The 17,806-nt window shown below is 45.3% G+C and overlaps 1 protein-coding gene across 1 annotated transcript in view; it reads left to right on the forward strand.

Annotated features, from left to right (window-relative positions):
* The window catches only part of LOC149326653 (uncharacterized), a 39,961-nt gene extending 22,370 nt beyond the window's left edge, over positions 1-17,591 (forward strand). The window contains exons 4-5 of the mRNA XM_089563979.1: positions 188-343; positions 17,381-17,591. Coding sequence (XP_089420105.1) covers positions 188-343; positions 17,381-17,591 — 367 coding nt within the window. The remainder of the gene's footprint in view (positions 1-187; positions 344-17,380) is intronic.
* Positions 17,592-17,806: the final 215 nt, after the last annotated feature.

The raw sequence follows: 17,806 nt of genomic DNA on the forward strand, positions 1-17,806 counted from the left end.
CCGCAAGAAGTTCTCTTAAACTGCGAGATTATAACACCCTGTATTTTTTTCTTGAGGTAACGATTCGCTATCGGGAGGCATAGCCCAAATGGCTGCTACCATGATTGGCGAGACCGCGGTGATGATATGTATGGGAGGAATGAGGCCGCCGCTATCTCTGTATGCACTCACCCTACGTCCTGCGCAGCGCCGTGGCGGAGGCGTCAGGTACGCAGAGGACGATGTGCGCGTCGCTTGCGGTGCTCCTTGGCTGCCTCCTGGTCGCCGCTCTGCTCTTGCTGGTGGTCGGCACGCAGCGCAGAGGCAGCCCTTCCGGAAGGGCGGCGGTCGCTGCGACAGCCGCGTGAGTGCAACCGGCTCGCCACGTCACTCCGTCGAAGCTTGCCAGCGGGGCTCCATCTTAAAGGAGCTCTCATGACAGATTGCCTAGTTTTGGTTTTTCTCGTGTGCTAACGACAGAGTGCATTTCCTTGATGAGAGAGCTTTCCTTCTGTGGTAATCGTGAAAAAACTGAACTGTAGCAGCGTCAATGCGGATTTCAATGTGCCCTCCAGGCTAGGCTAGGTTGCCATTGCTTTCCAAATGGCGATAACCCAGCATTTTCGTGTCGAAGAATTGTTGTAGGGAGCACGGCACGATGGCCATTAGTAATCTGTCTCCAAGGAGCAGCCGAACGAACACGACCGCTCTTCGCGTGCCAGTGGCCCCATCGACTTCTTTGCGGCTCAGCCCGGGGGTCGCGAGGGGCTGGTGTTAATCGATGCCTGTAGTATAGAGTACACCGCGCTACTGCTGCCGGAGTACCGGGAGCCCACGTTATCACAGCGCCAGGTACCCGACAGCTGTGCGCAAGCCTGCCACATCGGGACTGGCGCAGGTGCTTGGGCTCTCGGTACTCCGGTCGCATTAACGGCAACACGGTATGCTAAAGCTGTCAACTGACTCGTTGGAAAGGTGGGCGTCTGCGCTGGTGTTGCAGCAACATCTCGTTGCTTTAGGCAGGGCACAGCTCATCCATTCGTGGCGGCTTCGTCCTCATTGCGACGCAGAACTCGTACGGCTCTTTAGCATGAAAAACGCCGGACTGTCTTATCAGCCGCAGTCAGCACCCGAGATTCGTCGTGCTCACAAGCTGGACAGGAGGCACCAACAAAGGCGAAAATTGGAGGGCACACTTTAGCTCCGCCTTAATGGTATGACGAGATAGTGTAATGGGATAATTCCCATATATGCAGAAGGTCATTCTCCACATTCATAGATCCCTGGGCTCCTCTTGCGCCTCCTGGCTCAGTAGTCCAGCAGTTAACGATGGGCCACTGCCCTGTAAAGACAGGTGCCCCCAGCAGTGGGCCTTGTGCGGCCCAGGTTACTTTTGCGAGTGACATTAACTTCACTGCCACCTGCCACGGCGATCAGTTTGTTCACAATCCGGTGGACTGGTTCTGATGACGCCGCGAGGTCACGTCACCTAAGTGGCCTACCTACATCCTAGGTGGCTTTCTGGAGACCACCGCCACAGCAATGCTCGTGATTTTTCGCACAGAGTGCCAAAACCGAATTTTCCTTTGAACGGAGACTTTGACACTATCGCGTTAAAATGTAGCTACGTCACTCTCAACGCGAAGCCGCTAGTCTTTGGTAGAACTGAGAAACAGCGCCAAATGGACAGATGACGCAAGCATCTGAACTAGTTGTCCCTATGGCCTGGCCAGACCATCGACGGAACCGTCGCCTTTACAAAGGGTACTAACGGGCGATCAGCGTCCTCTCGTAGCCGAAAGGCATCACGAACTCTAACGCGGCAATATGGTTTCGGTTGCGTTATTCGTTTGAACAGCAGCTTAGTTGATATTGCATCCTCTCCGATCTCTTCTCACATTCCATCGTGACTCCCAGTAACGGGTAAGGGAAAGCCGGGCAAGGCTTTCAGGATCAGTGGTTATTGACTCAAGCGGGTATCTCACCGATTCCTGTCGCCCCGTTTACCTCTCCTATTTCCACCCCGGCTCCCAATTTTTGTATCGTCCCCTTCCCGCCCAACATGTCTCCCTGTAATGTAATGCCCCTACGGGGGACTTTTAAGGTAATAAACTGAAACTGAACTACCTCCAAATCGGCAGTCGTCATGCGGCCGCGCCGCACCATTCCCCTCCCTTTGATACCCAGGGTGTAACCTTCACGGATGCCTCCTTCGTGGCTCCGCGAGGTTCCTGCGGCTACGCCCTGTACCATCCCCACCTCCCGCTCCTGAAACCCACACCAGCGGACCGTATCTACACCCTCCGGACGCATTGTCCCTCGAGGTCCTCGTCATTGCACATGCCCTCCAGTCATTTGCCCTCATTTCCTGTCAAGAGTACACAGTTTGTTCAGACTCACAAGCTGCTATAGACCACTTACAGAACCGCACCCTAACCCCTTCTCTCCAACAGGAGGTCGAACGCGTGGTCTCCTCACTGCAGCCTTCTATCGTTTTCCTCTGGTGGGTTCCTGGGCATTCGGGGATTGACGGCAATGAGCTGGCCCATCTGCTCGCCCGCGACACACTTTTCTGGGCACCGTTGATCCCCTGGCCCAAGCCCTCGGAGGACGGTGGGAGACTCACCCTTCGTCGCACCATAAAAGAGGTCTACCTCGAGCTCCGCCTCGACCAACACCTTTACCCTCCCCCTCATCCATCACTCACGGTGCTGTAGGCCCGCCTTCTTCGGCACATCCAAATGAATGCCGTCATCAAAGCGTCCCGCCTCTTTCTCTATCGCTATCGATCTGGCTCTTCCTGTCTCAACTGTCCTTGTATCTATGCGGACCTGGCGAATTGCCTCTTCTATTGTCCGGCTGCTCAGTAGTCGGGTTCCTACCCCCACGTTTTCTATACATGACCACCTGGCTCGACTGGCTTGGCGCTGAAGGGAAGGAAGAACAGCGGCTTCTGGTCGCACAGGCGGTCAACATACTCGGCCTGTAAATTATGGCCGAATAAAGGTCTTCCTTTTCCTTATTTGCTTTTTTTGTGGCCTTGACATCGGGATTCCGGATAATGTAGCGTGAATTAAATGCTTAATTTTTAAATGCATTTCCTTGGCAAAAATTGCGCTCTTCTTGTCGGCAGGACGAACGTCTACATTTTTGGAAATAGCCATACTATTGTTTTTGACCACTGCAAAAATTTTATGGAGTTGCCGCCTGTGTCTCCCTAACCACTAGAGAACACTGCCAAAACATCGGCACTCTCTGGCAGTAGACACCATAATGGGGCAACCTTCCTGCACGTGAGACCTGCGCCCCTTTTTGCGTGTGTGTTTTGTTGCCCTCATTCAAATTAATAACCTATCGGGCACAGCCCTATTACATATTAGCGAGTTTTAGTATAGCGTCACCCTATCGCTTTGGGTCATAGGGGAATAGCGGGACGCTACTGCGCATGCGCAGAACGCTATCGGCCCTTGGGTCTTTGGATGAGCAGCCGACGCTAACGCTAAATCGGCGAAATAGCGTGCGCCCGAAAGCCGCTTTACGTTCGGGCAACATGGCGGCGCCTCTCCAAGCGGGGCCTCTCGCTTCATCACCGATTCGTCGTTGCCGCTACTCTGTGGCTCACGCTCACGGCAAACTAAAGGCGCACGAGGCTTTAGCTTTGGCTGAAGTTGCCTGAGCCACAAAATTTGAACGATAAAACATGCCAAATTTTCAGATTGCTTCCGTGCTTACAGAGCTGCTAGGCCTAGCGAGTACGCGTCGACTGACGTCAGAAAGCGTGGGAGGTTTGAACTACTGATCACCACTAATAGGTTTGCAATTTTGGTCTCAAAAAGGAGCCACGAAGAATTGGCATCGCGGTAACACACTTTTCTTATTTACGCAGTATATTTTATTCGTGCGGACGTAAATAAAACTGAAAATAATTTCATTTGCGGGAGTTACCATTGCGTGTTCCGCCCGAGATTGTTCTGCATGTGGCAAACAGCAGAAAAAATCTGAAAAGCATTTCTTGGAATGCTAGCGCCAAAGCGAGCGCAGAACGTATGCACAAAAATAAAGCAAGGCGCGCTCACGGAGGGGCAATCGGCTATTAGCGGCGGCAACTTCCTCTGTGGATAGTTTTGGCTCTGATTGAACATGTCCGCATTATACAAAATATTTTTTCACATTTCGTCAGTAGTAATTGGTAACTGCAACAGTTTGCGTGTCGTTTTATTTACACAACGAAAAATTCAGCATATATATGAAATTATTTGTTCTAAGAGCTTCTCTTTCCCGCCGTTATGGCGCTGCCTTCAAGCAACGCAAAGCGACCATCCGCGACCCTATTCTATAGACAGAAAACGTGAACCCGTTCCCCTGACGCTAAGCGCATGCGGATAGGGTCACCCTATTCGCCACGACGCTATTCTAAAACTCTCTATTGTCGTTGAGAGTGCACCCTTTTCATAAGCTTAGAAGTGGCGTTGGTCAGCGGCAATGCATCCGTTCGAAGGGATGTCCCGCATTACTCCTGTAGCACACTCCCGCGTTCTTTGATGTGTGCTGCGCTATTTGCGAATAAAGGTGGCAGTTTATTTTTTCGAACGACAATTGATCCAGACAGGGATAGCCCAAGGACAGGTACAGAAAGAGAGGAGAGAGATCACAGGCGCTTCTCAAAATAAATCTTTCGTGCTCTGTATGGTTCAAATTACGAACAGACCAGAAGGAAGGCACGTAGCCAGAACTTTTTTTCTCGAGGACCCCGAGGCACTTGTATCGGGCGAAGCTGGGGGAATAAATGGGCGTTTATGCCCCGCAAGAGCACTGCCAGAAGATGGACGAAGTGCCTTGAATACATATCTGTCACAAGGTAGGCACATAAGGGAATCAAGATAAAGCTAACAAGGTTACACGATAACAAGATAACAATCAAGATAACAAGGTTACACGTATAATACGTCATTCTTCGCTCTCTGGATCAGACTCCGGTCATAGAAACCGCTTGTTGTATAGATAATATTAATGCAGGTTAAATACACGAGTATTAACTCAAAGTGCAGAAGAAAGTTTGTCACATATAGCGTCGGCCATCCGTGCATGGAAGAAACAGCTCAAAATCCCCTAAATGAACGCCAGGCGCTCGGTCTGTCCTCGCCTTGCTGATATGCGTCCTGTTCTGCTGCTCTAAGACATACGAACAATCTAACTCACCAGGAAATTCTCTGCGAAGCCATCCGCTTATTGTGGAGCAAAAGGAGTTCCGAGTTTTAATTTGAACTCTTGCACAGTCCTGCAGGTAGTGAAAAATGCGGAAAAGGAGGCTTAGTTGGCGTATAAATGTCACCATTGACAACACTAAGCCAACACTAACGGTATCGATAAAAATAGGAAAATAAAATAAAAGTAAGTAGGCAAGCAACTGAATATACAATCATTGAAAAAAAAACTAACAAGCATAGAAGCAACACCTTTTACAACAATCAAACACAGAAGTGCTTAATTACAGTGCACATTCTGCAAGGAGGAAGAAAAAACACCAGTGGAGGTAATGGTGGCAACCTCAGGATGGAGTTTGTTCTATTCGACAATTGTTTTGGGAAAGAGCGACATCTTGAAGAAGTTCGTTTTACATCTCACCTCTTTAATTTTATACGCATGAACAAGGCACGGTGGGACGCATTCCTCCGGATGCGCAGATAATGCTCCCGAATAATATCATTTTGACTGTGAAATACACTGTGGAGAAATTTTAGTGTAAGATATTTCCTTCGCTGCTAGACTGGCTCGAATCCAAACTTATCGTTTGTACTGGAGCCAAATTCGGGACCCTTTCCACCATATTTATATCTGTCTGCCTCCAAGGGTCCCAGGCACGATTACATTAGCACAGGTCTAATGTCACATTTATACAAGAGGTCACTAGAGTTAAGCGGCAAATTCTTCGCGTTCCTGCGAAGAAAACTCAGCACTAGGAGGCCTAGCTTGTAATGTAATCTCTATGATGACGGCAGGATAAATTTCAATAAAACCTAGATATTTGTCCGAAAATTTATCTTCCTGCGTTAATGCTGTATGGAAAGTTATGTGAGGTTTTTCGCAGCAAAATGTATATAGACAGATTTTTGCACATCAATATTCTTTCGACAAGTATTGCACCAGTTATTAATTCATAAATCATTCTGCTGCGCATTGTATTCGACGGAAGTATGAATGACCCTGTACAGAACGCAGTGGCCTGCACACAGGCGCAATTTAGATGAAACACTGCAACATACGTCATTCATAGAGATTTCAAAATAGCAATTTTAGCAACGCATTGGAAGAACATTTCCTTGGTTAAGTTGTCTCATTTTGTATTCTTTAATGCTGTTGTTTTTATCTTCCCTTTGTTATCGCCGAATGATGCTGTGTTGTTTTTCGTTTCTTTTGTGTATTGTTTGGTTGTTTGCCCCTCCTGCCTGGGCTACATAGGCCTGCAGTATTTTGAAATAAATAAATAAATAAAAAGAGGAGAGGCCACGGCACCGACCCCTGCGGTACACCAGACGGTACGTCTGCCGATCATAATGCGCTCCATTCAACGATATTATATGGTGTCTCAATTGTAAATATTCTTTAATCGATGCTATGACTGCACATTTTATGTGTACCGGGATAGTTTTTGAAGCATTAACTAATGAGGCATTAAATAAAAGGCTTTGCTAAAACCTAGATACAAAAATTCAATAGTGTATCCTTGTCTAATGCACCGGCCAAAACATGTGTATACGGTCATTTATGCATTTTATTTTCTCAGAAATACCGCGAGTAGCTAGTACTCCCGGGCAGGAGGGCATTACGATACATCGATAACAACTTTTCAACTTTTTCACGTCAGAAGATTCAACAAATCAGGGAGGGAGACAGTTTCACTGTTCAACCGTGTGGGGGCAAAACGACTTTTGAAATACTGGCATGCGTGCAACATATGGCCTTATTATTGCAGAATGATTTAGCCTCACGGACCTATTCCAGACAGTAGTGTTCTGCTGAGTGAATCCTGCTTTAATATTTTTCGTTGCGATAGGAAGATCCGGAGAGGAGGCGGTGTCCTCATTGCAATTAAGAAGGAAATTGTAGCTATACCTGTAATAGTCACCTCTTTCATTGAATGTGTGTTTGTTTTTTTGAAATGCGGCATTGCTAACCTTATAATTGGAGTATTTTACCGTCCTCCTGACATGTGTGACGGTTTTGCTGAAGAATTACATTGCATATTAGGTGAAGTGTGTGCACGTTTCCCGAATTCTATTTTACTCATTCTCGGTGACTTTAATTTTCCCAACATTAACTGGGATATGTTGTCTGCCCCTCCTAGTGACAAAGAAGCCCATGCCTTCATACAGACGTGTGTCGACTTTTCGTTATCTCAAATTATCTCTCAACCTACTCGGTCATTGGTCCATTCCTCAAACATTCTGGACCTCTTCCTAGCCAGTGACCCAAATATTTGTTCAGATATCATTCATCATGAAGGCCTTTCCGATCACGACATTATCACCGGGCACATCAACTATCTGCTCAGCGAAAGAACAACTGTTCGAAAAAAGATAAGATGCTACAACAGGGCTAACTTTCACAAAATGAACTCCGAATCAACCACCTTCTCAGTGCAATACCTTTCTGATTGGTCCTCTCATTCTGTTGAGGAAAACTGGATGTTGTTCAAAACTACACTTACTAACCTCATCAATGATTGCATTCCTCTTATATCGATAAAGTGCAACCCAAGTGTACCCTGGTTTGATCTCAGGCTTCGTAGAGCGAATAATAAGAAAAAACGTCTGTACAGACAAGCCAAAGCGCATCGAACTTCTCATTCCCTTGAAAGGTATAAGCAAAGCGATAAAGAATACCAAGTATTACTAAAAAAAACCCGCAGGGAATTCTTCAGCAATGTTTTGCCAACAATCATCACCAATAACCCACGCAGATTCTGGCGCGTTATTAATCCCCGCAGCTCTGATGACATTATCCTTACTGACTCGAATAACACTCCAATTCCTGCATCCGAATGTGCTCAGATGTTTCTTTCAGCATTTTCATCCGTATTTACTTTAGAAGACATCGCTACAGCTTCCATCCTAGATCAATTTCTTGAGGTTTCTATGCCCCAATTAGTTATTAATGACGAAGAAATTAAATCCCTCCTGAATAATGTTAAACTACCTTCTAGCTCTGATCCTCTGGGCTTTAACAACAAGATTCTTAAAAACATTTCTGAGAGCATTTACCCAGTATTGTCATCACTCTTTTCTCAGTCATTATCATCTGGATCGATTCCTAGCGATTGGCGCGTAGCTAAAGTAATACCCATATTCAAATCTGGTGACCACTCTAATCCTCTCAACTATCGTCCAATATCCTTAACTAGCTCCATATCTAAGCTAATGGAACATGTTGTTTACACTAATATTATCAGCTATCTTGAGCACCACAACATCATATTCAAATACCAGCATGGATTTCGAAGGGGTTTCTCATGTGACACTCAACTTTCCGGCTTCACTTACGACCTCTTTTCATCAATAGACGCAGGCAAACAAGTCGATGCGCTATTCCTTGACTTTTCTAAAGCATTTGACCGGGTCCCCCATTACAGACTTTTGCTCAAACTAACCAACTTGAACATCCATTCCGATGTTATTGCCTGGGTTAAAGCTTTTCTTGCATGCCGATCTCAGTTCATTTCTGTCAATAATCATCTTTCGTCCTCCTCACCCGTTTCGTCCGGTGTTCCCCAGGGTAGCGTTTTGGGTCCTTTACTTTTTCTAATCTTCATAAATGACTTAGCCGCCTGCGCATCATCCAAAATAAGATTATTCGCTGATGATTGTGTTATATACCGTAGCATTTCTAACGACTCTGACCGCCAATCTTTGCAAACTGATTTAGATTCCATTAGTAAGTCGTGTTCTTCTTGGTTAATGACCCTTAATTCCTCTAAAACTAAACTTGTCTCTTTCACTCGCAAGTCCTTTCGCATCCCAACATCTTACACTCTCCTTAATAACCCGGTTGAACTTTCTACTTCCTACAAGTATTTGGGACTACACCTTCAGTCTAATTTAACATGGAATTACCATCTTAGCCATATTCTTGCAGCTGCTAACCGCTCTCTGGCTCTTCTAAAACGTAACCTTAAACAAGCGCCTTTCCACCTGAAAAAACTAGCATATGTTACCTTAATACGGCCTAAAATCGAATATGCGTCAGCCATCTGGGACCCGGATCAAGCATACCTTATTGATGACTTGGAATCATTGCAAAACCGTGCCGTTAGATTCATCTTTTCTGATTATTCTCGTCATACTAGCGTCACCGCACTAAAGGCTCGCGCCGAACTTGATACGTTATCACATCGCCGCAAACTATCACGCTTGACCCTTTTCCATAAACTTTACCATCATGTTCTGCTCAATGACGATTTTTTTCAATCACCTGAATCTTTTTTTCCACGTCGCGACCACCCGCTGAAAGTTAAACGCATATCATGCCACACTTCTTCGTTTGCTAACTCTTTCATACCACGTACTATAGTCGACTGGAATAATCTTCCATCACACATCGCTTCTGAACGGGATCTTAATAAGTTTCAGGACCTTCTTACCCAAATGTCTGCTTAGCTTCACTAATTGATTGTACCACATGCTGCATTCAGCTTTTTTGTTATTTTGTTTTGTTCCTGCGGTTGTTATGCCTCTAAAACACTATCTGTTCTTTTTTTCGTGTAAATTACAATGTATGCTACAGGTTTTTGTTTATTTCTTTTGTTTTCTACATGTGCTTTCTGTTCTTATGTATTGCACATTGGCGCTTGCTCAATATTATTTTGCGTTGTGTGTCATTGCTCCCCCCTATGTAATACCCTCGATTGAGGGCCTTTAGGGGTTTATTGAATAAATAAATAAATAAATAAATAAGTGCCGGTAAAAAAAACATATTTGTCACATGGTAGGCCAGTTTTGTTATAGTACAATAAAAAAAGAAAGCAGTCTGGCACTCTGTCGCCGCACATGGAGCGGTTCTACTTTAAGCTTGTTTAACATCTTGGTGACTGAGGAGGACCTTCTGTAATCTGATACGAGAAATGTGGCAGCGAGACGCTGAACGCGCTTTGCCTTAGCAATACATTTAGTGAAATAAGTTTCCCACACACTGAATCGATACTCGAGAACTGCGCGAAAAAGTGTACGATATGCTTCCGTCTTTATATATGAGGGGCACACCTCAGTTTTCTTCACACGAAACACAGTTTAGCTAATGTTTTGGCAGAAATGTTAGTCATGTGCTCGTCGCAACTGAGGTTATTTTTAACCGTTAAGCCTTAGTACTTCAATGATGAGGCTCAATGAATATGCCGATCTCCAATGTGACAGGAAGAGGACATGGTTTTTTTCCTTTTGATTGACATTTGTTTTCTGAAAATTAATAGGCAACCCACGCCGTTCGCACCAGTCCCCAAGTTTACGTACACAGCTTCTCATTGAGAATGCTCTGGCTGTGATTAACTCTAACGACACTGTAGATTACTCACTCGTCTGCAAATAGTTTGACAACAACATATCAATCAATATTTTTAGCAATGTCATTCACCTAAATAAAAACAAGGAGCCGAACACAGACCCCTGCAGTACATCAGATTATACTTGCAGCTCACAAGAATTAGCACATGCACACTGAGCGTACTGGGAGCGGTTTGCTAGATAGGCTTGAAGCTAAAGGACCAGATTTTCAGAAATTCCTGCTTCTCGTGCACAGTTTAGGATTAATATGTGCGGAACACGATCGAACGCTTCAGACAAATCAAAAATAATTGCATCAATTTGGAGGCGCTTATCTCTTGCGAAAGCAAAGCCATGTATACAAGAGAGCAGTTGCGTAATTGTCGAGACATTTTTTGCGGAAGCCATGCTGATAATTAAAAAAATGAGTTGATTCAAGATGATTGGATTTGTGTTGGGCTATGACATACTCCAGAAGTACGCAGCAGGTGCTTATAAAAGAGATGGGTCTGCAATTACCAGCATCTAATCTGTCCTCGCATTTAAACACCGGAACCACTTTGGCCGTTAGCAAGTCATTTAGTAGGGAGCTTTGATGAAGAGATGCAGAAAAAACAACATAAAGGTATTGCTACCTGACTTCGGCGTACGGCTTCAGTATTGCGTCAGCGCCCGATGATTCATTTCATATTTAGAAAGAGGCAAAGTATGCCTTCACGATTGGTAGCAAGGTCAGCTATAGTGGGTGAGGCTGTCTGCGGACCAAAGTTTACTCTTCGCAAGCGTACAGAGTCCGGCCGAGGGAAAACTTTTATGAATGTGCTATTGAATTCGTTTACAATGGCATTAAAGTTGGAGCTTGTACGACCGTTAATTATTAGCTGTTGGACCCTTTTTTTAAGAGTCTGGTAAGAAGTGCCAGTCTTAATTGAGTGGATTCCTTCAGAAATTAGTCAGGGCCTTCTCATAAAATTCAGTACATGCATTAGCATGATTTATTCGCAGTTCCTCTTTCAGGGCAGCCATCTCTGAGTTAAGCTTGGTCTTTTTCTTCCTCGACCGGGGAACGCGCCGCTTCGAATGAATAATGTCGCGATCAATCCATGGTTGTGATATTTTCTTGAATTGGGATGAATAGAAACAAACTGTTTTATGTATGATAGCACTACGGTTTTAAACTTACCCCAGAGATACGAGACATCTCCACCCTTCTCAAATTTGCACAAGGAAAAATGCAAGCTGGTAAGGACGGGTTTATTGTCCGCTTTAGTGAAATCGGGAAACTTTTGAACACAACGTTTTTGGTCTTTGCTATCAATTTGAAGGCTCACGTGTGCAAGCTTGTGATCGGCAATGCCATTTGTAGTACTCGCTCTGCAGTCCTCGAAAACATTTTTTTTATAAATGCAAAGTCAAGTGTAGTCTGTGTTGCCGCCGTAACACGTGTTGGTACGCTTACAATCTGTTTCAGGCCATGGTAAAACGAGGAGTCGAGAACAAGGCGTGCGCTATCGTTATCATCTGGTCGCACAATAATGAGGGCATTTCAGTCTATTGCGGGCAAATGAAAGTCGCCCGCTAGCACAAGCTTCTGGTTGGGTCTGAACATGCGCTCTAAGTAGTGGGCCATCTATGCATGACAAGACTTTCAGGCGCCCGATAAACCACGTCGAAAACAGTAGAAAAATTTCTATAGGTGATTTTGCACCAAAGGCTTTGGTGGTTCGAAATGTCTTGAAGTTTAAAACAATGCAAATCTGTCTTCGTTATAATTGCAACACCTCCTCCTCGTCCATTATGGTCACGTCTCAATATAATGTTCGATGATGGGACTATTTGTCTCAGAGTCGCACATTATATAAGTCCCATTATATTTGTCCCACCAAGTTATTCAGTTTGTTTCTTGATTGGCAACAACTTTCTTAGCCGAATGAACCTCCGTCTGCAAGACAGCAATTTCTTATTTGTTTGGCGACGGTACCAGGCGTCTCGTTTAGCTCAGCAAATTTTTCGACAAAAGTTTTTCCAGCCATGACTGAGAGCATGAAATGACATTATGAAGCTTCCAGTGTGCAAAGCATTTCCGTGATTAAAAATCGCAAGTCAGTATCAAGACCTGGGTTTTAACTTCACATCTCCAGCAAGTAAAAGTAGAAACACATTCCACGCTTCATGAAGCAATCAAATGCACTGGGCCGAGCACGGCAGGACAATAACAAACCTGGCATGGCTAAGAAAACAGGAAGTATGCTTGGCGCGAACCTGTACAAAGAACAGGAGCGAATTCATCGTTGTGTCCTGCAAGGTCCTGCTGCGCCCTCTGAGGTGTTCCGTATTGAAGAATCCTTTATGTACCTTTGCTGGTGGCGGTGATGTAGAAGAAGCAAAGGCTGGCTGAGTCATGAGGGAGAGGTCTGCATATGCATGCACGTGGTTTCCCCCGCCGATGATGACAGTAGTTCTGTTCAATGCGTCTCTCGCCGGTGTGAACATGATAGCGGCCCAGAGCGTAACCTGTACAAACAACAAGAACGGATTCACAGTTGTGTCCTGTAAGGTCCCGTCGTGCCCTTGTTATGCCCTTGTCCTGTCGTGTCATTTGAGTGACTCAAGAAAACCCATCTTGACAGTGAAAGCGCTCAAAAAGACAAGGACGACAGAAAAGCACATCCTTGTCTTTTTGAGCGCTTTCACTGTCAAAAGAGGTTTACCACTGTCAAGATGGTAAACAAACTCGCCCACTCAATTCCATTATTCAAGAAAACCCAGTGCTGAAACCATGTTCCGGGACGTTAGGACTGAAAAAGCATTTGAATGATTCGTAATGTTCATAAAGAAGACGTGTTCACTAACTTTACAGCTAACACTTGTTGGCGATACCGCCCGATAATTCGAAACAATACTGCCGGGAGCCGACTTGTGCACGGGCATCTGGCGAAGCACTTTATTGAAGTGATGTTGTGAAGAGAGCAAAGAATGACATTTTCATACCGGGCCCCCGCATGAAGAAAAAAATCCAGATGGTAAGCCATCCAGCCCCGTGGCTCTTCAAGCGTTAGTTGTTCTAACAATATCTGGATTCCACGCAGATCAAAAACGATGTCGTCTATGTGTTCTGCGCCGACATTGCTTATCTGTGCGTGACATTCATGGCTGCTCAGACGACCAGCAAATACTGCGCTCAAGTACTGGTTGAAAAGTTTTGCCTTTACAAGGTCATTATCGATCCAGTTGCCGACATCTTCAGGTGGTAGAATCGACAGTGAATCTTTGGCGTTCGGTTTGATAAGCTGCCAGATTGGTTTGCCTTGAAAGAGGCAAAGAATTTCTGTTCCTTATCTTCAAAACACGTTCCATGTATTTGGTTATTTGCTTAATTTTTGGCTCAAGTGCAGTAGCTCTTATTCTGGTGATCATGCGCACCTCCTGATTACAAAATGGCTTACATGCGCGGCATCAGGTCCTCATTTTCCATGATGACACATATTGATCAAGCAACTCAAGTTTATATTTTAATATGTTCCACAGTGTATACACATTCTCGTTTTCCGCTATACTTTCAAAGACATCGTAATATGCATATAAAGAAAGTGCTTGATCATAAACCGATTTACAGCCTTATATAGATGTACATGGGTCGCCGAGCACAATTTGCAAAATTTGCGAGCGGCAAATTTATCACTGAGAGAACAACTTTCAGGACACTAATGCCAGCGAATACCACGGGAGACCTTGCAGCCGTGGGAGTTATCTTTAATAACAGGTCTAAAATATTAGTTCCAACGTGTTGGTGTAAAGACCAACTGCGTCCGAGCATAAGTACACCAAATTTCGATGACTTCATTGGTTGACACACACTGTACTCTCGAAGAAGACCTCTAGTCTACGCAGGTGACTTCATGCATTTGTCTCCTCCTGCTACCATGTGGTCCGCTTGCACAGTTTCGATTGCATTATTCAGCTCATGCAAAAGTTCGTACCTTCGTGTGGGCCAGTTAGTGAGGCATCATGGAGAGGAGCAGCGCAGAGGAAACAAGTACGAGCACTCGTCCTGTTTCTTTCTGTCTCTGTCGTCCTTGTTCACTTTGCGCTGCTCCTCTCCACCATGCAAAACATTTGCTGGAACACTTGGTGGGCGGCAAAACAAACAATATAGTGTTCGTTTTTCAAGTCTAATGGAAGCCCAGACTGCCTTGCTTTGGCTAACATCTATCTCAAACCATCATCATCATCCTCACTACACCCCCTCCAGGCCAAATGCCTCTACCATGGCTCGGTTCTTTGCTAGCTGCGGCCACAGTATCCTCGGAAACTTTTTAATCTAATCCGGTCACTTAAGTCCCTCTCCCTGCTACGCTTGCGTTCTCTTAAAATCCACTCTTTAATCTTAAGGACCAGCGTATCTTGCCTACGCATTACATGCCCTGCCCAAGCACATTTCTTCCTCTTTATTGCGGCTAGGTTTCGTTTATTGGGGTTTAACCTCCCGAAGCAACTGAGGCTATGAGGGACGCCGTAGTGAAGGTCTCCGGAAATTTCGACCACCTGGGGTTCTTTAACGTGCACGGACATCGCACAGCACACGGGCCTCTAGAATTTCGCCTCCATCGAAATACAGCCGCCACGGCCGGGGTAGAACCCGCGTCTTTCGGGTCAGCAGGCGAGCGCCGTAACCACTGAGCCACCGTGGCGGGGCTTATTGCGGCTGGGATTTCATTATTCTGCGTTTGTTCCTTCACCCACTCTGGCCGTTTCCCGTCTCTTAACGTTCCACCTTTCAGATTTCTTTAGCTGAACTTTCGCGTTTCCCTCGTCGTTTGTGCACCGTAGGTGAGTACCTGTAAGGTACACATTTATCTTCGGGGAGATTGGTAAGCTGCCATTCCTGATCTCAGAGACTCTGCCATAAGCGCTCCGCCCTATTCTTAATCTTATCGTTATTTCGCTCTTGTGGTCAGGATCAGCGGTCACTACCTGCCCCCAGTAGACCTGTCCCTTTAACACTTCCAGCACCTCACTACCAATTCTGAACTGCGGTTCCTTTGCGAGGCTGCTGAACATTACTTTGGTTTTCTGCACGTTAATTTTTGACCAACCGTTTTGCTCTGCTTGTTAAGTCATCGATCATATTTGAAGCTCATCTCTTGAGTGCCATAGCAAGGCAATTTCATCTGCGATTCACTGATTGATGAGGTATTATCCTTTAACTCTTATCAAGGGGTGTTCTCAATCCAGGCCCCGGTGTACATCCTGTAAACAGGCGGTCAAGAGCATTGATGAGATTTTGTTTCCCTTCCTGACAACCTCCCTTAGTTGAATTTCATTTCTCATTTATGGAGGACAATTGTTGCTGTACAATTGTTATAGATGCTTTCTAATATTTTTATGTAAGAATCTTCTACATCCTCATCCCACAACGGCTGCATGAGTGCTGAGGTTAATGCTTAGTCAAATGCTTTCTCGTAATCAATGAAGTACGCTAGAGTTAATCGGCTCCTCGGTTATTCTGGACACGCGTCCTCCGCGATAGTTTCGTCTCTTTCGGTAGGAAACAATTTTCGCGAAGAATTTCAATATCGCAAACAGTTTCAGCTAGCAAAGATTTCGGCCGCCGCGGTGGCTCAGTGGCTATGGTGCTCGGCTGCTGACCCGAAAGACGTGGGTTCGATCCCGGCCGCGGCGGCTGAATTTCTTTGGAGGAGAAATTCGAGGCCCGTGTACTGTGCGATGTCAGTGCACGTTAAAGAACCCCAGGTGGTCGAAATTTCCGGAGCCCTCCACTGCGGCGTCTCTGCTAGCCTTAGCCGCTTTGGGACGTTAAACCCCATAAACCAACAAACCATATCTTTTTCATATTTTATACAGCGATTAGTTTCTTTTAAAGCGCCATTTAGTGGCATAAGAATTGAACTGTAAGATTTTCGGCGTCAGCCCAGGGTACGGTATAAAGAGGACTGTGCACAATAATTTACAGCCGCAGTTCTCCTAATGGACTGTCTAACCGAACTCCGTTTTTAGAAAAATTTAAAACACTTGGAGTCGTCTTTCACGAAACAATGTCATGGGACCATCATGTATATACTATCTTGCCTAAACTCGCTCAAGTCGTAGGACACCTATATCGCCTGAAAACAATGCTTCCTGCGAGGATTAAGGAGCTCATATACAAATCTTTCTTTTTGTCCCATTTGAATTATTGTCATCTTGTCTGGGGCATGACCACTCTGAATAATACTGACAAAATTTATCTGCTTCAAAAGAAAGCGATAAGGTGCATATTCCAGCTTAGTTTCAACCAGCATACAAACCAGTACTTTGAAGATCCATGTATTATGAAAATTTTTGACATCTATAGTTTTCAATTGCTTTCGAGGTATAAGAAGGAGCTACTTCGTCATATTGATTATTTGGGGACACTGGCCTGCCTAACGCCGAGCGAGAAGCTGTATAACACTAGACAACACTCCCCGTGGCAGACTAAATCTCCAAGAACAAACTACGGATTACAAATGGTTGCCTTCCAGCTGCCTAAACACCTAAACACGTTACATCATAAAAATATTGACATAATTAGTACGCCGATCCGTGACCTATGTAAACATTTCCTGTGTTTCAAAAATTAGTCTGGTTTTATAATCTTTTCATTTTTCCTTTTTATTCAATGTTTACATCAAAAGTTTGTAGTACTATTTTTGGTATTGTGATACTGTTGCACAATATGTATTCATTGCTCCCCTGATGCCTTTGTATATGTAGGGGCCGAGGACTCGTCAAGCCTTGCTGGCTTTTTTTCTCGGCCCTTTTCATCGTTGTGACGAATAAATCTCTATTATTGTTATTATTGTTTCTGCACGGCTGATTCCTTACAGATTACGCTCCCCTTTCCAAGACCGGGAGATTACTACCACAGAGGAAGAGAGCCCGTTCCTGCCTTCCACGGAGAGGCACGAAGCCAAGAACGAGCCTGTAGGCGTTCGATCTGCACCCAGGAAGGTCGTCCACATCGCCAAACGAAAACCACACGCCGTCCACACCCCCGCTCCGGCTGACGCCTCGCAGCCGAGCGCTAATAGCGGCTGATTACTGGCGTTACTATTTTATTTCCGGCCTAGTAACGCCGCGCATATAATTATTCGCTAGGCGAGACCTTTCCGGCTGGCTGAATACGGGAGCCCGAATTATGTGCACGGCGCGTGGAATAAAGCGCGATTCGCTCTCTTTTGTGCACTTTTTCTTGTGGTGAATTGTCAGGGTTCTGGAGAAATGCGTATTTAGCATTGTGAATGGGGCAGAGC

Source organism: Amblyomma mixtum, chromosome 10 (genome assembly GCF_055824585.1).
Source record: "Amblyomma mixtum isolate Tamu chromosome 10, ASM5582458v1, whole genome shotgun sequence".
Classification (NCBI taxonomy): domain Eukaryota; kingdom Metazoa; phylum Arthropoda; class Arachnida; order Ixodida; family Ixodidae; genus Amblyomma; species Amblyomma mixtum.